General features: G+C 39.2%; 1 protein-coding gene across 3 annotated transcripts in view; it reads left to right on the top strand.

Annotated features, from left to right (window-relative positions):
* Positions 1-23,700, top strand: part of CtBP (C-terminal binding protein) — a 111,842-nt gene that overhangs the window by 36,289 nt on the left and 51,853 nt on the right. For all 3 annotated transcript variants that reach the window (XM_083126915.1, XM_083126918.1, XM_083126917.1), the window contains exon 2: positions 17,304-17,592. In XM_083126915.1, the coding sequence (XP_082983041.1) occupies positions 17,395-17,592 (198 nt within the window). In that variant the 5' untranslated portion in view covers positions 17,304-17,394. The remainder of the gene's footprint in view (positions 1-17,303; positions 17,593-23,700) is intronic.

The following is a 23,700-nucleotide window of genomic DNA, read 5'->3' as shown; positions in this document are numbered from 1 at the left end:
TCCATAAAACGTGTGCCGAGTACCTCGTTACAATCTCGACTTTTGCCGAAGCTTTTAGATTTGTTTACATTGCTGTTCATCAGCAGTTAATCTCCACGAAATCAGTGCTATCAGTGTTTTTTTTATATATATAGTCTAGACATTTTTATTTTAATTGCTCAGTAAATAAAAATTATTATTGGTATATGGTCAAGTGTGCAAATAGCTTCAATAAGCAGACGCACCCAAATTATCACAATTATTATTTTCGTTGCGAATGGCATATAGACCATAAAAATGCATATAGAATTATCCCCAAATATAATTCGTAGAAAGATCTGACTTCGCATTTCCTAGATTTCAACATATAGTTGAGCAAAAACAAAACCTTCATCTCTTGACCAATTACGGATGCTTTAGAAAGTACTGCAGTAACCAAAATAAAATTCGTTGTCAAGTAGCATATTCCAGCATGAATTGTCTCGATTTATTTGTTAATCTGTCAATGGGAATCAACAATCGATATCACGTGACCTATCGATGTGCGCCTCCGTGGCGGAGTGGTTAGCACAGCGCGAATCCCGACCTGGGCATGAGTGTTCTTTGAGTGTCCCTTGATCAATTTCATCATGTCATCACCCATCGTCGCAAAAACTGGCAGAAAAGCGACGCGAAATAACAAATTAAATCAAATTATCGATGTCTCTACCTGTCAGTCTATCACTGAATAATTTTACTAACAGTTTCAATGGTGTATCTTGCGCTGAGTTTCCGTAAACTTAACTCCAACATATTTTAATTTCTCTGGTTAGAATTGATGATGTGAGGTAGAATAACGGGATGTCAGAGTGTTGTTTGCAACAGGAGAAAGAACACAGTTGCGTGGCGTGCCATTGTTCCTGCAGCAGACCACAACATGTTGAACTTGTTACGTGATCAACTTGAAATGCGCTGTGGATTCATTCTCAACTGCTTTACGTGTTCTCCTAGCAAGAAGTTTACGCACTCGTTTGCATCGCAGAGCCTGGGTCAGTGTAACGTCGCTACCACATTTACAACCGAACAAAACACGTTTTGACATAACGCTCCGAAACATCGCCACGCCTTCTTATCCCTGTTGAAGTGCTCCCGGTAATGTCAATGCTAAGTTCATTCAGTAACTTATCAGACCTTATCAGCACGAGATATTTCACAATTCTTAATTCGCAGACAAGTGAATAGTGACGGGAGTATATCAGAAGATGCACGAAGCTGTTTTCTTAGTCATTGGTTCATGAACGAGATTTATCTTAGTGGTAGTGGGTACACTTTATCTCAAATTACATATTGCAAGAAGGCTGATTAGACATCGGCCAAAATGTTGTAGTGAGTTCACTAAAGTACTGGATCAAGATATTTTCTTAATGCCATAGTCTCAGTCGAGCATTGCCAGAGTTCAGTTCCAGTTTCCACCACTCTGGAATGGAAAGAGCAGCATACTGTATTTTACATTACCGCCGCAATTTTATGCCAAAAGTTTTTGCAAAAAGGTCGGGTGGGACCATTACAAGAAGCTTTTTTTTATTTTATTTTTATATTTTTTTTTATATAATTTGTGTCTGTATTACCGATACTTATATTCAATTTGTTACTAGACTGTCCTTGGTGCAAGATTAGGATGGACGAAATACTAATGAATACGAAAATATAGTTCAAATCGACGCATATCTTTTTGCAAACATTTTTCAGGTCTGGAAAAAAGTGTTAACACATTTGTTACTGATTTGTGCGTTATAGACGAAATACGTATTATACGTAAGAAAATTTACTAGTGTTGCGAAATACGGACTTGAAGAAAATAGTTTTCGGTGGCAGAAGATTACACGCCGCTATCATTGGTTTCGTTATCTCACGCTCCGATGCGACGATTACGCGATGAAAGGTTATAAACGAATTTTTCCGCTGAAAAAACAGGGCGTGACGATTATGCGGTGAAATTAGGTAGTGCCTCCGACGTAGTACAGCGTTCATAACAGAATAAACAACTTATCAGGTTTATTGTTAAAAAGAAATATCTGAAACATAACGATGAGGTTTGTTGTATAACAATGAGAAAATCTTCAAGTTTTGTAAACACTGTTATTGTGTAGTGTTAATGAAAATGGCGACTTTCTCAGGTCCCCAGACCATAACTGGTGGAAGCCACATTGAACATTTGTAGCCATTTGTGGGTATTTCTAGAAACTTGAAGTGTTACTGATTGATAGATAACAAATATCATTGTTGCATTCCATATAATAATAATAACCCGTGGCTCGACAGCCCTAGAAGGGCGTTGGCCTATCTCCCGACCGCCAGTCTCCCTCCCACAATCCTACCTAGAGGTGTGGAGATCTTCAACTAGTAATGGGGTGATGTGTGGTCAGCATGTCGAACCCTCAGCCGTTATAGGTGATTTCCCAGACCGGATTACGTTACTGACTCGTAGCTCCCCAATTTCCTCACGATGGTGGGTTGCCACCGGTCCTATACACAGGCCGAGAACCCAGGCGAACTCGAAACGAAGCCGTCCCGCAGTCGGAGTCCAAAAGCCTGAGACCACACGGCCACGGACGAGTATTCCATATAGTTTAGACGAAATATTTTTTTTGAAGTTATTTATTCTTATTATATTATGATGCACCCTGTATATGATTGTCCGAATTAAGAACGTTCCTCTGAAGAAAAACATTTAAGATTACCTTTCCTTTGGCTGCTCCGTGTTTTGTCCCTTTTCCTAGTACACCACGGCCTTCAACTGCTCTCGCGGGTTAAAAAAATCCATCCGCGAGAATGATATATATACAAGCTCTTGCCCAAGAAATCTTCAGGGACATCTGAAAAGAAAGAAAATAACTGTGTGTAAGGAGACTTTCAGAACACCCTGCAGAACGCTCAACTTTGGTGGCGTTTTTGTTGATGTCATGAACATTCAAGATTGTGTGCTTTTTATGAGTTTGAATATAGAACGTAGAGACAGGGATACTTGAACCGCCCATTTCTTGGTACGCGTACAGCGTCCGCCGTAAACGCAGCTCCAGCCTATGTTATCTGTGCCGTGTTTGCCAGTAAATTGCTGCTCTGTGCCTTCAGCGTTTTAGGATCGTGAGATGTTCATCGTGTTTACATACATCTATTGCTCGAGTGACGTCACCCTCGGACAATTCCGAAGTCTTAAACAATTGCTCATATTTCTGCGAGGCATCACCCGGCGGACTGAATGCATTGTGGGAAAGCGCGGATGAGGCACTTACATAAACGCCGACCTTCGACGAACAGATGAGAAATTATGCAAAGTCAGCGGGGGGGGGGGGGGAGAAGTTGCGTAACATTCTCTAGTATTAAGCGTCCGATTAACTGATGGTGCATAATTTCTTACAGATGTTGCATTTCCGCGTGCTCACGGTGTATTAGGTTTCCTGTTAACGGTTAACGCATTCAGTTTTCTGCCTCGTTTAAGCGATATTCCCTCCCCCTATCTTTGCTTCTACTCTGAGGTGATTGGAGCACACAGATGTACTACTATGTAGAAATTTCAGTGAAAAATGCATGCTCGACCAGGACTCGAACCCCGGACTCTGGCATACCGCTCCATTACTCTTCCAACGAAGATACCGAGCCACTTCTATTTTCGCCTGATTTTTTTTTGCTGCCGCTGTTTTACCTATGTGGATTATGGTTTGCATCTTTGTTTGAATTTTCTGTTATGTAGCGTCGCTTTGTATCACTTTTGGCTATTCGCGACGACGATGATTGATGGAATTGATTAAGGTACACTGATAAAAAAACACCAGTGTCCTGACCGGGGTTTAACCCGGGAACCTCGATCGAAAGTCTAACACTTAACGCTCTGTATGTTTGGTCGTGCTGTTTAGATTATAGAAATAATCACGGTTGAGGAATTCTTACGCAAGCTGAGATTGCTCTTGAATCGATATAAATCTTGTTGTTCAATTCGTCATCATTGTGTGTATGAATAGATGTTTGTGTTAAGGTATGCGTCATGTGAAGGGTTTTTCACTGACTAGTCACATTGTTCAAATTCAATAAGCTGACTAACTCTAAATACGGGAACGTGTTATGTATCTAACATGACTACAATCTCAGACTTGCCAATCCCATTGGAATAGAGACACACAAATAGGTATACAATCCAGTGTACGTTCATAATATCTTTCTCCGGCCAATATGTTTTAAAGAAATCTGCCGAGCTAAGATTATTAAAGAAACTCGCCCAATTTGAGATTTTGTGCGAAATCATCCATTCTTACTATTAAAAAGAAAAGAAATATTCATGCCCCTGTGGTTTGAATTTCTTTACAAATTCCCAAGCCACTGTATAAAAGAGCTTGACCAAATGCTGACACCTTAGTCATTTTGATGACAGTATTTCTGGATATTAATCCTTCAAGTACCCTATGTATGCTGGCATAGTGTGCTGTAGGGACTGGATTGAAATCCCGTCATAACTGTATACAGAATACACGGTAACTATACCCCGCGACAGGTTAAGTTTGCAGCAGGTTTTATGTATCAATCCACTCTAAAACTGCACTCAGCATCCCCGTGCCAGTCTCTCCTTAACCGCCAAGCTGTTCATATCACAGACAGTGAGAAAATCCTCAGTATTGAAGCGGAACTATTTTCTGCGCGCACTTTTGGGTCTATATATGCGAAAAGTTGCTGCAAGGTTAACCTGTCGCGAGGTTTAGTCGTAGTATTGTCAGTCAGCAAATCTCTGGTTCGCGTATACCATTCAAAACAGCAATGTAAGGTTAAATCTCCCCACGCGAGATTAAACCATCTCTGAAACGAAATTATAACTCGCAGAAAAAATGTAAATTGGCAATCTTCCTTAACCAGCAATCCTTTTTTTTTTATCCGTAACGATCGGAGTGGTTTCAGACCAGCTGTGATTACAAAGTGTTGGTGTTGTAGCAGTAACACGCAACAACTAACTGCATTACAACTCCCGGACAAACTAACTGTATTACAACTCTGCAATCGATAAAAACTTTTCCTCAACTTCTCTCCCCGCGAAGAGCAAGTTGGCTCTTCGTGAGCTAGGGGGGAGGGAGGAAAGGGGGAAACTTGCAAACTACTACTGCTCGCCCAGAGTTCGCGTCCTTCAACTTCTCCAGCGCAGGTGACTGTCGCAGAACTTCGGATGCCAGCCATTGAAACTCGTTTCCTCGATAGAAAGCGACTGCTCAAGTTGCCGAGCCTGTGAAGCACCAGGAATATCCGATTTTTGCCCGGCTCGTACAGTAAACTCTCGGCAGAACGAAACTCGCTCCTTGGCTCTTGCATCTCGTTATGTAAAGTGATTGCGATGAATGCTATTTATTTAGTGGTTTGCGTTGGCAATTACCATTATTAAACAGAACACGTTTGTAATGAGAGAGCCTCATTTTTACTGTGCGCCCACTTATATAGCTGCCTTTTTTTTTTTAATCATAGTCATCGAGATTTTCAGGGTCAAGGTTCCTTTTAATTTCTCGTCATGAACTTCACCAATCACCATCGTCGTTACCCCGAAGTTTGTTTTTGATTTGTTGTTTGTGTCCACTCTGTGCACAGAAAGGCTAATCGGGGCAGCACCTAATTACGTTTATGTTAAGACTCTTGCCTCCATATTAAGGGTGTTGGGGGTGTTCTACGGTGCCTAGCCGCTGTAATTTTTACATACAGTAGGCCCGGAAAGGTTGAAGAACTGGTGTTACGAAAGAATGCCAAAACACTTTTCTGATTAGTGGGCACTTTTAAGTTGAAGAGCGAGCATTTTCACTCCAATAAGAAATACATGGGAGTCTGAATACTTTTATTAATACAATTTTAATGAACTTTAACTAGCTTGATAATAATCGACTTTTAGAGATCAACGTCGGGAGAAATGTATTGACGGGACGAGAGTAAATGTGCACCTTATGCGAAACTTTACCTCGTCCTCGTAAGTAACCAGTGGCAAAGGGGTAGAGTGGGCCAGCCCCCCCTCCCCCCTAGTGTTTCCTGTTTAAGAAAAATATTTTGACCATTATATAATTACATTATTATCACATACAATATTCCGTATTTCGAAGTCTTGAGAATTTTGTGTAACCCCCCCCTTTCTAAAACGTTTCTGGCGCCGAGACTGCTGACTTGCCCATAATTGTAAGTTCAGTCAGAGAAACCAAACCAACTGCATCTTCATGGGCACGCCACTGACCTGCTGATGGAAATTGTTCCTCCTCGGGAAAAAAGATTAATCCGCGCTCAGAGCGACACGAAGACAGGAACTGTATTATCCATGTTTATCATGGTGAAGCGATCGATCGGTAGGCTTCCTGAGGAAGTCTTGAGATTAGAACGCGTGTTGATACTGGTTTGCGGGCACTCGATAGCACGGGAAAGCTGGCCACGACGGCCGAATCCGGTTCTGTGCCGCTTTTTGCTGCAAAAAGGGTGGAAAGCGAAACTACGGACCGGTTACTCAGCAGCGAAGAAAGACTGCACTTTTTCTTCCCGTGCGAGTTTCTTGGTTCAGGTGACGTTCCCCCCCCCCCCCTCCTCGTAACGGGTCAGAGCGCCGCTGTTGGTAACTGTTATTGTGCTTGAGGTGATACGCAGCACTTGCACCGAGCGCGAGGAAATCGAGTGATAATTTGGCAGGTTGTGCACAAGGATTTTTTTCTGTTATGCACATTACAATCCAACACACAGGCTGTACAAATTATGCAAAGATCGCGACATAAGTGCGATTTCCGCTGTTTTCTTGCCTACCACTAATTTAGGAGTACGTTAATCGAGGTTTCAATTGCTCGATAATCATCCATTCGTTTGTCTAGTGCTAATTTAGGAGTACGTTAATCGAGGTTTCAATTGCTCGATAATCATCCATTCGTTTGTCTAGTGGATGTACGTGTTTGTTCATGCGGAACTCCGTAGTCTAGTGGTTAACGTAATTACATTAATTGTATATCGTATTCGATTTTACCGCGTTTTATTAGCATTAATTTTATCGAACCTTTTTTGGGTGGCTCCAATATTTTTTCGTTAGTTTTGTTTTTTAAATTTTGTTTCAGATATATCGATTGGTCCAGAATACCGAACTAGTACAATTTATATCGTATAGCCAGTATAATATCGTCCATTGGAATCACAAGGCTATGAGCACGGACTCTTGGTCAAGATAAGACTATATTATTGTGAGGTCGTATGTAGTTACGGCTTCGATATGGATTGTGTAAACTCTCCGAATAATTAAAACGTGTACAAGGATCAAATTTCCACCGTTCGTGTCTTAAGTTATAAATATCAACTACGCTATGTTACGTAGAAATTGCTTTCTTGACTTTAATAACGAAGAATTTTGCGGAGACGCACCTTATGTTTTTCTAAACATTCTTTACAGTTGATAATGTTTAATATATTGTGCGTTGCTTTTTGGCTTTTAAAATAATTATAAGATACACAAAAAAACACCTGTTTCCGCTGGTATACGCTGCTACATACTCATCTGCAATTATCCCTTCCCCAAATGCCAACCTCTTTTCCACATAGGACACCCTGGACTGCATTTTGCAGACTAGCGAGGCTCTGGCGTCTGGACTCCAGCCAATATAATCCTCTGTGTTGCCCGTGTTGTATCATCCCTTCATCTCATCATCATTCATCCTCACCTTCGTGTTTATCCAGAAGTGGCAGAAAAAGTGAATCAATCCTACTCATCTGTACTTACCCGTTCCTCTGGCGTTGGACTAACACCATACTTTCCATTTTGGCATTTCCAAATTGCAATTATCATGCGTGATACGGGTGCAGTGACTTTTTTAAACACTTTTCCTTGACCAATTTCCCGTGCGTTCATCACGCCGCCGATAGCATTTATTCTGTTTAGTATCGCAATGAAGTTGTGAAAACGGACTCTCGGTAGCGTGGAGTTCATTACTGAATTACGCCCGGTGTTTTCTCAGAGCTCACGGAGAATTCCGAAGTCGTTCCTGTGTCTGGGAAAAGGGGATTGGTTTTTCAGACTGAGTCTTCATTAAAGAGGCCGGAGTGCACCGTACATCCCTCTCAGTCTCCCATCTTACTTTCTTATTTTGCAGCATGAGCGTCTCACAATGCGATAATAACCTTGCTGTCAGAAATTGACACCGAATACGTGGAAGGTCCCCGCTGCTTTGTTCCGAAACTCGTGAGAGAGCGAGTTCGTTAGTTGCCCTTCTACCCCCGCTTGCTCCGCCAGCGAAGTTGCAACATCACGACGTGGTAGAATGAATAAACATACGGCTTGATCGATTCTGCTCTTAACGGTGTTTCGGCCTTTTCTTCACGCAACTGGCAACTTTCGTCGGACACCCGCGTGTCCGTCAAATCGTAATAGAAAGCTTGGTGGTTTCTTTTTATCAGGAAACCTCAAATAAATTTCACCTTTTAGACCAGTTTTGGCGTGGGTGCGTCTCGTGAGAAATGCGGTAGGAATGACTGAAAAAAAAATAGCAGTTGTAAACCAGGCACATTTCTACAGTGGCATTTCTCGCATGTTATTTTATACGCCTCTGTATAATTCTTGAGGATTGTGACTGCATATTTTTCGGTAAGGATGACGTTCGTGAAAGATATTGAAATATATGTTAAGGTAATTAAATTAAGGCGTTTCCTTGGGACACGTGTATGTACAATCCTGTTCAGATAAAGTGTCACGTTCTTCAACTGTCCAACCTTATAACACGTGCCTTTTTCTGAACAGGAGTGTACATTTGACCATTTTAAACTTGATATGGCATATTTTAAACGTTTCATTATGCAAATAACTTGTTTTAGGCTGGGCTTTTTCCAGTGGATTAATTTTGCTCCGCCTTTTTCAGTGGATGTAGAAGCAGCTTCTCCAAGTACAAGACTGTTGGCAGATAATAGCTATTATTTAATTTACATTTGACTTGTTAAAAAAAAGTAGCCATTGTGCATTGCAGGCCATAAACTGACCTATAAAGAGATCTTCATATATGAAATAACATGAAGAGACCTTTATACTTTGTGCTTATTTTCAAGGTTTTCTTTAATTTTTCATAACCTTATGAAGAAAACAATTTATTAATAAGAAATTTAAATTGTTAGGGCATAGTTTTGATATTTTTTTAGGTCTTTAGTGTATTTTTTATTTTGCGTATTTTCGTGATGTTTAGGTCATAAAAATCTCAGCCTGGAAAACAAGGGTCTTGGTTTTAAATCATGTCCTAGTATTTCCAGTCTGCATTCCGTCAGTTCGTCCTCAGATTGTCTCGGCCACGATGTCTCGAAACAGGCACAAATACAATTAACATTCACACTGGATAGTTAAATCTTATTAATATTATAAAATTGACACCTTGTCAGCCCCGTGGGTGATATATAGTTTGCGTTGTTTTAACTTCAAACTATTTGTCGATTTCATTTCTGATGTGTCGTTTAGCCAATATTTGTGAATCGGAAACCTATTCGTTACTTCAAGGAACGCCGGTGAACGATCGCGCTTATTTCGAAACTCCATATTTCCCCAGCACTTACGGATATCCATCGCGAACTGTTTTTCACTTATCGTCCTTCAGGTGTCAGTCACCACCTGTTTTGTCGCAACGATTGACCTCGAATGCCAGAACAATGCACAAGTCGCCTGTTGTTGCACAACAGCAAACAACCACGACAAGTGATCCTGATTATGTAAAGGAATGCAGCCAACAACAAATAAATCTCTTTCGGAATCCTTACTTGATAAGCATGCCGCGGGCCCATTCTTTTTAGAAGCGTCCATTGTGTTCCCGGAGCCTGGTGGCCAGTTCAGTTAAGGAAATGCAGATAGGCCTTAAAGGACCTCGCACACTGAGGCGTGGGGAAACAGAAAAATCCGGCAACAGAACTTCTGTCGTCTGCTTCTATTGAAATCAAATGGTGTAACGCTTACTACAGGGGAACGTGCGGAATCGAAGCACGGAATTTCCGGCTAGAAGTCTGAAGGCTACCTTGAGGGTTATGGCCCACTGATACGCCGGAAGCGAAACTGTTCCGTTCTTTTGCCGCGCTTCCGGCGTCTCAGTGCGCGGGGTCCTTAACAGTCACTGCATGGTTTCTAAGAGAATGCTAACATTATGTGCGTTTATCGATGTTGTGGGGTCGACAAGGGTTACCCGAAAGCTGCTTATGGAAGATTCCTCAATTCACCTTACCCTGGAACCGAACCCGGGTCTCGTGTGTGACAAACATTGCTTTAATACGGCTTTAAATATATACGTGTAATCAGAAAGTTTCCATTAAATGTTGAAGTTATGAAGATGATTGTTTACAGGATCAGTTGGTCATCGCGAGAAATTGTCCTCATTAGGGAAAGCGTCAACGAGTAGTTTTTGTTTCGTTTGTTGTTGTTGTTTTGAAACTGACTATCCAGAACGAAGAAATTGTTTTATGACTGAACTATGTTTACTATTTTGCAAGCTCACCCTTCATAAAGCTCTGTCGCTACGTTCTGCACACGGTATCCAGGAGCAGGAATATAATAACTTAGTTTGTTGTGTGACCACAAGCATAACCCAATAAAGATACAAGAAAATAATGCATGAAAGTGTCCTGGGCACAGTACTTCATGTTATGTTATGACCTTCGGTCCACGACGACGTTGTTTCTTACCTCGGATATCAGAATACAGTGTTCGAATTATTGCACCCTCAATTCACGTGTAATTTTTCTATCAAGTTCATCCCTTCGTTTAGCATCCATAAAGTGGATCAAATTTGAAGACTACAGGGGGAAAAGGAGGCAAGTCAGTAAATTGTCGAAAGTGAGTTAAGATCAGATTCATGTAGTTTCAATGATGTAGTTTATGTGGACTCAATGTCAGAACAATAGGGAGGTTAGTCACTGAGAAATTTAATCTTGAAGATTTCGCCTACAGGGAAAGGAGGAGGTAAGTCAGTTGAATACAGGGGGAAAGGGAGGCAAGTAATTTTACGAAAGTAACTTCACCGTCTGAAACACTACAATGCAGCATGGATTTCCACAATCGTGCGCGGGAAGAAAAAAAACAGAAGGCTTGCGCCTCATCTGGAATCTAACGAATTTCTACACCCTGCTAGACCTTATGAGGGACTTCTACAAATATCAGACGAAAAGTTCAAAGATCTTCAGGAATTGAAAGTGTTCTGCACAAGAGAGGCTCAGGTTTACTACACAAACCTACCACATGGCCTATACCTGAACAAGTGAATTTGTGCACCACTTCATAATGATGTAAACTGTTACATTAAGAAGTTTTTGTCATAACTTTTGTACTCTTCTTGAATCAATTTTTCATATTTCATTTTCATACAAAGAAATATACGCTTGCTTCATAATACATGTAATGAACAACATACATCAATAAGATTAACGATTATTTGGTTTCAAACTTTAACTTTGCTATTCTATACAATTATGGAAAACTGATTTGCCTCCTTTTCCCCCTGTAGTCTTCATTTGTTCCCCTTTTTTCCTTTACATTGAAAACCTGTTCTTGTCATATTCTCACTCGCGGAAATCGGACCCAGTACAAGCTTCAGGGAGGCTGCTTTCAAGTATCACTGTTATCCGTACACAACAATGATGCTGAAGCCCCCCCCCCCCTCTCCTTTTGGTACACGAAGAAGTTAATAGCCTTTATAATTGAACCCTCAAGCGCCGTTATTCCTTTCGAAGCCCGCGGGGAATTTCTCTGCTTTCCGAGTGAGTTATGGAGCAGCAGTCGAGTCGCCGAATGCCGGTTTTTCAGGCCTCTTCAGTGGCCCTTTGCAGACTTCTTATTACTTGTTGTTTTCCCTCTGCTCGTCAAGTTTTACCTTTCGCCGTGTGAAATATCCGTTGGCCTTCTTGGTAGAATACGCAATGCAAAACCAGGGGTTTATCTTTTTTTCTATGTCATGATCCCTTCGTTGCGGTGCTTACCCGATACTCTCAAGGAAAGTATAAATATGAATTAAGTATGGCACACTCGGGATACGTTAGTCAATTTACATGCGAGAGTGCAGTGTCATTTGGATAATAATTAGAGAATGCACTGCAATAATAAAACAGCGAGAGAATGAGTTACAATTTCTATTCTAGGTTCGAATCCTGGGTGACATGCACGGTTCATTATGTTGAGTTCCTTCATCTATTTCTTCAATTCACCATTCATCTCCATCGTCACAATCCAGAGATATAGAGAAAACCAACGTAAAATATCCAGAAGTACAACTACTACTCCTGCCTAAATATTGGCGAAATTATTGCTGAGATTTCTGTTGTTTCGCCACCATGGTTCCTTGTGTCCTAAATGTCATTGCGCTCTAAATTTCTCGGGGCAGTCACGTATATATAGTGCATAACTTATTTATTAAGCGAGCGAACTTAATCCTGGTACTTCTGTTCCACCAAAATCTTGCCGAAATCTTACACATAAGCTACATATAAAATAATACATGTAAGATGTACAGAATCAAGACTAACTGAACACTCTTCAAACAGTTTAAATTCAAATACACAAGAAATACAACTTTACACAAGGGTATGAATGAGCCATTCTTGGTCATTATTCTTTTAGGAGAAAATGTTGTGTGTTAACTCTGAAATGTCTCGGTATATTTGGCAGCAAAGCATTCTGTGATTTAAGAGTTAAATAAAGATATTTTCTGTAGGCTGTCGTTGAGTGCTGATTCATCTTTGTACCAGTTATTTCGGTTTGCCTTCTGCGAATACAGTGCGGATGAAATAAATATAGTGAAACTTCCTTCTATTTGCCATCGTTAAGATGTGATCATTTAATATTTGGAAGAATATGAAATGCAGTGGCGCGTTGTAACGTTCTCGAAACTCTAAGCAGCCCTAGTAATAACCCTATCGTTGACTACCGCAACCAGTTCAACAATAATGGATTTCACGAAAGCCTACATTAAATCGTTATCTATATTTACCTGAAACTAGAGCAGTAGTATATATTTTCATTTCGTGCGAGAGAGAGAGAGCGAAGTAGAAAAGAGGTGGCACTGTATTCATTTCTCTTGATTATTCCCTTTGCATACCAAGTGGAACAATTGATTTGGCATCGGGGCTGTGTTTATGTGATACTTCACAGTACGTGCGTGTGCATATGTAACTATTAATCAATACATCAATAACGCTCCATTCATTTGGATAAACATATCAAACACTGACCGGTGAGTACCACAACAGGAGTTCATTCAACTAAGTCACTCCTTGTTTCCAACTGATTTTGTCAATCAGCTGCAGAAAGCAGTAAATACGTTAATTTATTGTTGATGTCTTGGTTATAATGTACAGGTTTAAATAAAAGCTGAAGGAAATCTCCTGAACACGTAACACCTATATTTGCAAGATCTTTTGCATTATTTTTCTTTTCGTTCTTGCTTTTACGTCCCTGGGCGTACACTTTAGTGGGAGTTGAAGCACTGTGTACCTCCACCGGGGACCCCTTGATTACACCAACACAGTTTGGGTACGCGTTTCTGGTTACATATAGGAATGGATTGTTTTATTATCTACATTGAAAGAAATTAACATGCTTTTATAAATGTATTATTACTATTTGCAACTGCGTTTTAACATTGAAGACAGTTCATGTATTTATGTTTCATACGAATTTTTGCCTTGCGACTTAGGAAAGATATGCATAGCTAAACAAATGAAGGAAGTGAATGTGAAATACTAAATATTGCGATTCGATTTCATACGGTTGTCTTCATTCCATGCACAATTTTGACCCTTTAAAAATACAAGTCGTTCAATTTATTTCTGAGAAATGCACACTGGAGGCAGAGTGACGTGCAAGAAGCAAATATGTGTTACAAACACTCAGCACGTGGTTTGTTTCTAAATACAGCAAATGTCTGTAATATAAAATATTCATTTCTATTCACGAAAAATTGTATGAAAATTACCGTTCAAATTAGGTATTCTTCCCTTTCGTTCCTGTGTTCAAAATTTCAAATCTGGTCGTACGTAGAATATTAAATAGCAACGTTGCAAGGTGATGTAAAAAAAATACATAATGTTCACCACATGTGTCATTAGAATTTCAAAATTTCGAGGTAACTTTTTCAACCCTCAAGTTCCGATGAGGATCCGCTGCTGGAAGGGGGGGGGGGGAGAAGGTGATTACTTCCTCTAGCGGCCGACACGGTTGGTGTAATAATGCGAATATTGTTAAGTCAGTATTATTGCATGTGTTTCAGACAGAACGAACAAGAAGAGAGCACAGAAATTAGATCTGTGATGTGGGAGGAGAGAATGAATGTGGGTGTAGCAACTGTTAATCAACATTTCGTTGTAGATGGAATGCAGTTTCATATTTTCACGGAGCACAGTAACCACTAGACGATGGAGGTCAGTGTGTTTCCGGCTGTGTGAGGTACCCAAATAAAATTTGTCCCCTCCAAGTATGTTTGCTGGATCCGCCACTGATCTAGTTGGGATTTCTCTGCGGATTTCACGCGCAAGCACTTAAAGTATCGCATCGATGTGCAGCTCTTCTTTAACACGCCTGCTGAAGGGGGAAGAGCTCTAGCATTCATACCGTTCTTGGCGTTTGAAGTACGCAGTTCCCAAGGTCGCATGCAATGCTCCTAAAGTGACTCTGCATGCGTACGAAACATGCTGTTGTAATTCTGTTTCACTGCCTGCATCCACCGAACGTTGACTCGGGCCTTGTCAGCGAGTGTCGAAACTGCTCAAGGAGGAACGCGTTTCCCACAGTGCATTTCGACAGGACGTAAAATCGTGTGTGTGTTTCCTTCCCCCTTCGCAGCATTGTTCCTTGCAGTGAACGTTTGTACTACTTTGCCGGCTTGATAAATGAAGTTAAAGTGTTTGAGTATGCTTGTATTTACAAATGCTCTTGGTAGCCTTTTCCCCCACCCCCAACTTCCGCCAGTGTTGATGAAAACTTTATTTCAGTGCCTGCGTCCGAGTGATTTACTCGACTGCCTCGATAAGTGAGTTTGCTTCCAGCAATGTTGCAACTCCGCGAAGAGAAAAATCCCTTCGCCATGTTAGAAATTTCCCTCTTTATCCCATTTAGCTCTTTATTATAAAAAACTTGAAACTTAAATCTGAAAGAAACAAGTACCGAAATGTCCAGACTCTTAACACTGAAACAATATAAGGCTATTTGTATGAAAATATTTCGGATAGAAATGAGCAAACATCAAGATGTCCACAGACTAACACTCAATAAAAAGTATATTTTGATTAACATCTTTTGGTTAAATTTATTAACTGCCTTTTAAAATAGTTGAACAACTTATAGTTTGGTACTACATCGGAATAATTAATTCAAACTGGAAATTCACAATGAGAAAAGGGGGGGGGGACGTTTAAACGTCCTGACGGCCAAGTAGTGACCACCACTTCTTAGAAGGAAATATTTTTATTCGTGTCGCTAAATAGTCATCATTACCACATACTGCATTCACTTTAGAATTGCAGCCAAAGTACCGATCATATAATTTCCCTGCGCGTAGGGGAATTTCCCGCAGCGTGGAAACCCTGGTTCCGAGTCGCCGGAGAGTGAGAGGAGAGGATTGGCTGGGCAGCGTCTGAAGTGGTGGCGGCCAGCTTTCTATTGATCTCACCCTCCCGAACAGTTGACCGCTCGCTCCCTGCCAAGCCTATCGATCGAGCGGACAGGACGCACCAAAAACACATGAACTGAAACTTCAAGAAATCGCCAATCAATACCAAGAACACTTCCTTCACACGCATTTTTTCCCTCCGTGAGCGGCACACTGATCACTAGAAGGCGTAATGCTACACCCGCGAATGAAAATGGCGGTTTTTTCAGGGGAAATCTAACCGTAGCCCTAAGGCAAGTAATGGCACAAAGGTCGTAATTGGGTTCATTGCAGCCCATTAACGTAACAATGCCCCTCCCTCATTATTTCTTTCCGGCAATGTTCTTAGTCTTATATCTGTTCACGAGACTTCGTAAGTGACGTAACTTTCGAATTGATAACGAGCCGATTTACTAAGTAATTGATACGTTGTGCGGAGTGCGATTAAAAAAAATGAAACTAAATTCCATGCGCAAAGCGAACCAGCTTATCGAACATGCATTATTAAATTTTCGCGTCTTTACCTACAGCTGTTGTGAAGGGATAGCGGAGAGCGCGGGGAATCGGGTAAGCACACTGAGTCATGTTGTTTACATGCCGGAACGGTTTCAACATGAATTGTGCTTCTCTCCTTGCTGTGTCAGGCCAGATGTGTTGGGTGTTGAGCGTACCCCTAGAAATCCTCAACCAATGCAGTTATCTTGAATATTATACGTGTAACATTGTAGGTCAAAATGCTATGATATTACGCTGATACTTTGCGTAGTGGCAAACATCAAGATGTCCACAGACTAACACTCAATAAAAAGTATATTGTCACTTGTGTGTCAGCTTGAACTGAAGCTTCTTCCATTTAATTTTATTGAAAACAATACAACGTGTCTTTTGAACTGTAGTCTCTGTAGTTTTGATATTCAGAGTTCATTTATGGCATTAGTAGCAGGAAGTTCTAAGATAACTATAGTATTCCATGACAGGTTTATCCAGGTTTTTTTCAAAGTTTTTATTTTATTTTATGAAATATCATTTATCTTGATTGCTTGTAGCTATGAACGTAAGTCACCTGCGCCCTATTTTTATAGTTGACTCCTCCCCCCAAGTGTAATACGTTCATTAATACCCAGTAATAATGTTGATTGTTTGGTTTGTTTTACTTCCACTTTTTGCTAATGACGAAGATGAGGATGAGCGATCATATAATGAAATTGATAATGGGACACTCTCAAAGAACACATGCTTAAGCAAGCCAGGATTCTAACCCGGGACTCCTGGCAGTGTACAATAATATTGTAATAATTTTTATTGTAATACAGCACAGGAACTTTGGTCATTATTTTGTAAGACAGTCCAATATTAAAGTAAAAATGTTTATACTAATACTTTACCAGTGCTGATATTTGAGTGCAGAGCAGAAATTTTAAATTACAGTGAATATTTAGGTATGGTGGAATGTACATTACAATCATTTTATACAAAATTGTGCTCAAACCAATATTATATTTCTGTATAAAGAATATTAAATTGTATCATTTTTATAAGAATTCTGCTTTTTTGTGTATGTTATATACTTTCATCATTTCCTTGAGAATTTGGCATCATAAGACTCCTGAATTGGTCTCTACAACTTTAAACTTCACTATACTGTTGATACATGTTAGTAATGGGTTCTAATATTTTTGATGTCTCATAGAGTTTTCTCTTCTGTTTCAGGTGGCCAGGTCAGGACAGCGTGATGTGGCCGAGGGTGTGGGAAGTGTGACTTGAAGTGTGACTTGTGTTTTTCTGTGTAGTGATAATCCTCATGGACAAACGCAAGATGTTGCCAAAACGACCTCGGATCGATAACATACGTGGCCCCATTGCAAACGGCCCTATGCAAACCCGCCCACTTGTGGCCCTTTTGGATGGCCGTGACTGTTCTATCGAAATGCCCATTCTTAAAGATGTGGCAACTGTGGCATTTTGCGATGCCCAATCTACCTCGGAAATTCATGAAAAGGTAAGGTCAACAGTTTGTCGAGAGTGCCACTAGTGCTGGGTGTGGTTTCGGAGCTAGTGGTGCTGAGTGAAATGAAGAGTTCCTCAGTGGTAATACAACTGGTCTGTGAGTGCTGTACCACCCTGTACACAGGCAGAAGTGAAAATTATAATTGATAAGCAGAAGTATTTTCTTGTAAGGCAATTATATGATTTGTTTTTTGTTCAATTATAAGTTACTATTGTGTTTTGATTTATATTTTTCTGGATGATTCTATTATTCAGTAATTTTGTAGGTAAGTAATTGCATGAGAGAGAATGAAAACCTCTAATTAGGAGAATATGAAAGTAGGATATAATGGCATACATATCATTAGGGCTTAACTGAGTTGTAGACACAGTGGAGGAGAGAGAGACATGGAGAAATGTGGGAGGAGGGGGAAGTGGCAGGGGCAGATATTTGAAACAAATATAAACTGAATAAATAAATAAATAATTTTAAGTAGCTACAATCGGGGATGCCGACAGGGGACGCATCATGGGAATTTTTTTTGGGAGGACAAGATTTTAGTCAAGCTACCAATTCTATATATCTTCACACAAAAATGGTGGTGGATCCTTTCGTTTGATTGACTTGTTATTGATTTCTAGTTATGGTCATTATGTACAGATTATCTACCTACCTGTGGGTGATCAGGGCAATGGGGTTGAAATGAGACACCACCTCTTATGCTTTTAGAATCCGTGTGGAAGGGGGGGGGGAACTTACTGTGGAAACAGTATTCATCTTGGGTCTGATATTTTAAAAGTGGTGCAAAATGACGAAATTACATTCAGTGTCAAATATACATGTGAATGCCCATATTGTAAATAATACCTAAAGTAACCATATAGTGTTTAAATATGTCTGTATTATATCGTTTTGTCTCAACAAAATAATTTAAGTATATAATTCGGCATAAAGGGGCTGGGGGAATGTTCTACCCTTGGGGGGAGTGCATCATAGACCTTTGGGGGGATGGGCATCCCTGAGTACAATCAATACAAAAACTACAGTATATTTTACTGGTAATATAATGTAATATCAATGCATTGAGAGACAAACCTTTACATGGTTCATGAAAGTCAAGAAATTCTGTGAATTGAATGCTCATAAAGTAACAACCTTTAATATGACATTCACAAAACAAGGGTCTTCTTTTCATAATACTCTTTACTGTTTGAAACTTTTAACGAAAAATAACAAATTACTGTAACAGGTCTTAGCAATCAATTACAAGAAGTTTTTCCTTAAATTGGCTTATACGTATTTACCATTGATTTGAAGCATCTTTTTCACAAGTATCTACAATTACACATAAATCATAATACAGTCTTGTTTGCTTGAGCTTTAATATCAGATTGCTGATCTGATGATGAATTTTACAAAACAAACATAATTTTAAAGCCCTCATCACAAGTGCATACTGAGAATAACGTTGCCTGACCTGGAATATGAATGTTCTCTTGAAATTATATTTCACACATATTTTAGTCACAGTAATTTGCATGAATAATTATAAAGGACTGATAATTAGTAGTAAGACTTAACATAATAGATCATTGCAGGAACCTGATAATTTGAAACTGAAGCAGTGTTTTTTGGGGGATGGATTATTTGTTTGGCTCCACCACATGAAAAGTTCCTGCAGTTCTTGCCTTCCCTCTGGTTTATCCCAACACAGCAAATTGTCGATTTTTGCTTTCTTTAAAACCTCTACTAAAGCAAACATATCCACTCAACTCCATATCAATCAATACTGTACACTGCCATATAGGGGGTTTGTGTCTCGGAGTACAAACATAGTCTTTTCATCAGAATCCTCAGTGGAATCATAACTTCCTCATAGGCAACTTGCCTTCTTACCTGGTTATTGAATATTTGATCATCATCACTTTGGAAACAAGTTGGCCCTTGTGGTCATAATTGGATCGAAAGGGGCAATCCTGAATATTATTATTAGGTATACCCTTTGCATTATGCCTTTTTGTCCAAAAACTGTACATTACCATGTGCATTTTCTTTACTATCGGATTAAAAATTATGGATACTCGAGTTTGGACTCCAAATAATAATTCACCACTAAACGTACATAAAAACAAGTTACACCAAAATTTAGCTTATTTAATTCTGCGTTAAGCTATGGTAACTAATTTTATTTTCCAAGTTTGTCTTTGATTTTTTATCGTTGTGAGAATGAAGAAAGTGCCAGTTTTTTGCTGTTTTCCAAATGACCGCTCTCTGAAATTCTATAAATAGAAAAATTGTAGTTCAATCTTAATGAAATTTAAATACAGTGAAGGTAGAATGGTTTTAAATACAATTCTTAGTTTTCAGATTTTTTAAATTGGCCAAAAAAAACTTATCAATTTTGTGAAACATCTTTTTCTTAGTATTGGATAGTCCTACAAATATGATCTTGGTCTTGTTTTGAAGCTATTTGCAGCTGTTTTTAAAACTCACATTTCAAAAGCCAAGTTTATACACATTTTTATCAATGCACACTTGTATTGTAACGGAGTGTATTTTATACACTTGAAGCCCAGTAGTACACATATAGCTGTAATTTGTCTGTGGTAATGGGCCCTCAAATATGAACAGTGAAGTGAAAAATGCAATGAAATTGAAACTTACGTGAACTTAGTCATCATCTCAATGTTAAAATGTAGTTTAGTCTATCTTACCAATACACAATGATACATGAAAATTAAGTAGACGATTGTGGACTGAAACTACTAAGGCAGTTAATTTATGTATATGTGTGTGTGTGTGTGCGCGCATGCACACACGTACTTACTTACGTACCTACGATTATTGTCACATGAAAATGATATTCCATTTTTATGCTCAAGCATAGGACCCTGAAGGGTGGGAGACTGGAAGGAGTGCGAACGAGGAAAAGTGGTCCCATGTGGACTCTATTCTAGATTATCATTGTGATTAATCTGCTGTCAAGTCCCTGCAATTTGCAGTTTCTAGGTGATAAGAGATTTCCTTGAGTAGTGGTGGTGATTTAGCAATCATGTCTCGACAGTTCAGTTACTGATGACCCCAAGTTATTACAATGATATGACCGCAGGGGAAGTTATGTAAAATAATACAAATACAAACCATCCTTCTGAAGGTGATAGAACTCTAGTATCTGGTAACTCTCTTTCTAGATAGAAAGAAAGTAAAACCAGCATCTTAAGGCTTTACTTTGCTCACAATAGATACATGTAACTGGGACACGTACATAAACTAATGCTTGGCTTCACAATTTTCTTCAACGATTTTACCCCCACACACAACAAATAGAAGATATAAATACAGGGTGTCCAAAAAGTCTGAATGTACGTAACTTTTGTACAAAAAGCAATAGACACGTGAACTTTACACTAGGTATTAACTTTGTCTGTGTGGATATTTTTTAAACATAATTTTTAAAGAAGAAAATTATTCTCAGCATGAATGTTCGGTGTGTGGGGAAAAGTTACTAAGGTATAAAAAACTTTTGTACAAACTAAAATAGTTTAGTAGTGGTAGCTCAGGCCTTCTGATTATATGGGAGACCCATGTTCAATCCCCAGTGGGGGAGAACCGGGATTTTTCCCACCTGTTCAAGTAGCTCTGGTGCCCACCCAACATCGTATAAAGTGGGTACCTGGAGGAAAAACTGGGGGTGGGGGGTAAAGGCAGCCAGGGGCATGGTGCTGTTCACATCACTCCCACCTTAAATTACGAGGTATAGGGGAGAGTGGGGTAATAAGAAACATGAAAAATTAACATAGCTAACACTTTTAAATTTCTAGCATTGATATTTTTTTCTTGCATAGTTGGTAACCCAATGTACCCAGAAAAAGAGCTCAATTCTGCAATAAAAAGAGCACACAAAAAATATAAAATAATTTACAATTTTTTTTCCACCTTGTTACCTCAATAGGGGTAATAGAAACAAGCTGTGTATTTCTATGCATTCCATCTATTACACTGGCTGGAGTAAAAAGATACATGGAACATGTGTATCTTATTTACCCATAAAATTTTGGTGCATATTGTTTTTTAATATTTTTTTACTAGAAAGGAATGAAAATTCAAGAAAATAAATTTAATGGCAAAAGTTTTTATACAGCTCTATATTTTCAAAGCAAAATCAACTGACATCTTCAAATGCTTATTTCCGATAGGTTTATGGTAAATGAACAAAGACAAAACAAGAAAAACATATTTGTGACTTTATAAGGTCCTTTTTCTTCTCTGCATATAATGTTTGAATTCGAACTAGGTCTGAGCAGCTTAAAGTAAATGGTCCATTTCAGTTTAAAGATATAGGGCAACACAAGATAAATTTTTTATGTACACTTTGTATGTCTTCGTAAGGAGGTCAATTAAAAGTACCCAAAAATTCTTTGAGGAACTTGATTATGCAGCTGTCTTCTTTCATTTTAGTAACTCATCCCACTGTCATAGTATCGTTCTGGCATAATAGTATCTGTTTCACTATCTTCCTGATCCTCATGAGATTACTGACTGTTCTGCTTGCAATGATGAGAAATCAAAGTCGATGTCATCATTCAGAAAGGGTAATAAGATACATCAGTATCTTATTATCCCATTTAATTTTCATATTTAAAAAAAATCCCGTCCCGACCAAAAAACGTTCTGTCCCTCACACTTGCTACTCAGTATGTATTATTCTAACTCGTTGCTTCACAATATGAGACTTGTGAAACACATGTAATTTGACCAGTTCCTTTTTGATTGATTGTTATGGTTTATTTTATTAGCTTTTCTGCCACTTTTGGCTAATCGCGGAGATGAGGATGAGCGATGATATGATGATTTTGACGAAGGGACACTCACAAAGAACACCCATGCCCTGGCTGGGATTCGAACCCGGGACCTCTGACGTTGTGGCAAGGTGTGATAACCACTTTGCCACAGAGGTCGGCCAGTTTGTTTTTTACTTATTCATACGCGATACAAAAACGCGTAGTGATAATTATTGTTATTAAGACATATTTACTTTTATGAAATAACGACGCGAAAGTGTAAATTCATCAATGATCTTGCAAGAAAATATCCAGCATTTAAAGATGGAAGAAACTAATATTAGGTAAGACTTACCGTAAGTGTAATATCACTTTTCTCTGCTGTTGAAAGAGTCCTAGAAATGTTCGTGGCATTAAAATCATATTTTTTGACCCAATTTAAACTACCTAAAATTTACATTTGGTTTGGAAATAAGTTAAAGCGAAGCTTACTTATTACATTTGCATTCACTTATGGTGATATTGCATTCTAACATCCAAGAGTTGTAAAAAGAGTAAAATGCTGTGCTTCAAAGTACAGTAGATTAAATGTATACCCCAAGTCCTGAACGTATCACCAGTTCGGCATCTTTGACATAACCGCAGAGGAAGCCGACCGGACCCGTATCTGGTTTCGAGCCACCACCTGTTTTTCGGCAAAGCGCTGTTGTCACTTTTGCCTGCAGTGTTTAGACATCCATTCATTCACTGTAACGATTTACTCCCAAGGTCTTTATATTATATATAAAAAAATAGCAAAACACAATAACACAACCTAGCAAAGATAGAGAACCGCAACCTCGCGTTTAGAAATCTCTAAAGAAACTGAATTAGCAACATCTCATTTAGTCCACGTGGACTTGAGAGCTGTCATTTCTTGGAGGGACGCTATTGGTGGGAAAGGTTTCAGGGGACGATTTATTGCACTGCACGTGGACCTGACATGTGGTTGTTAGGGGGAAAACTGATCTTTCGGAACTTTCTTTGAAGTAAAGTGAGGTTTCTTTGGGGACGAGCACTATATGTGTCTGGTCACCCTATCTGTAAGGTCATTTGGACAGCTGATTCATATTTACCTGCACCATGCGACAGCAATTAGCATGTCATTTCTCCAAAATTAAACTTTGTTTTTTTGGTACACATTAAGATATGACACTTAAATTACAACACACTATCTGAGGTGGAAAATGGTCAGTAAAAGTAGGTTGTTTCATTTTGCTCTGTATTTTGTTGGTTTTCTTCAATGGGCAATAAAGTCTGTATTTTTTGTTTTGATGATTGCAATTTGTGATTCCGACTT

This window comes from Lepisma saccharinum, chromosome 8 (assembly GCF_977018435.1).
Source record: "Lepisma saccharinum chromosome 8, izLepSacc3.1, whole genome shotgun sequence".
Classification (NCBI taxonomy): Eukaryota; Metazoa; Arthropoda; class Insecta; order Zygentoma; family Lepismatidae; genus Lepisma; species Lepisma saccharinum.
The sequence above is the reverse complement of the archived record's forward strand: the minus strand, read 5'-3'. Positions and strand labels throughout refer to the sequence as shown.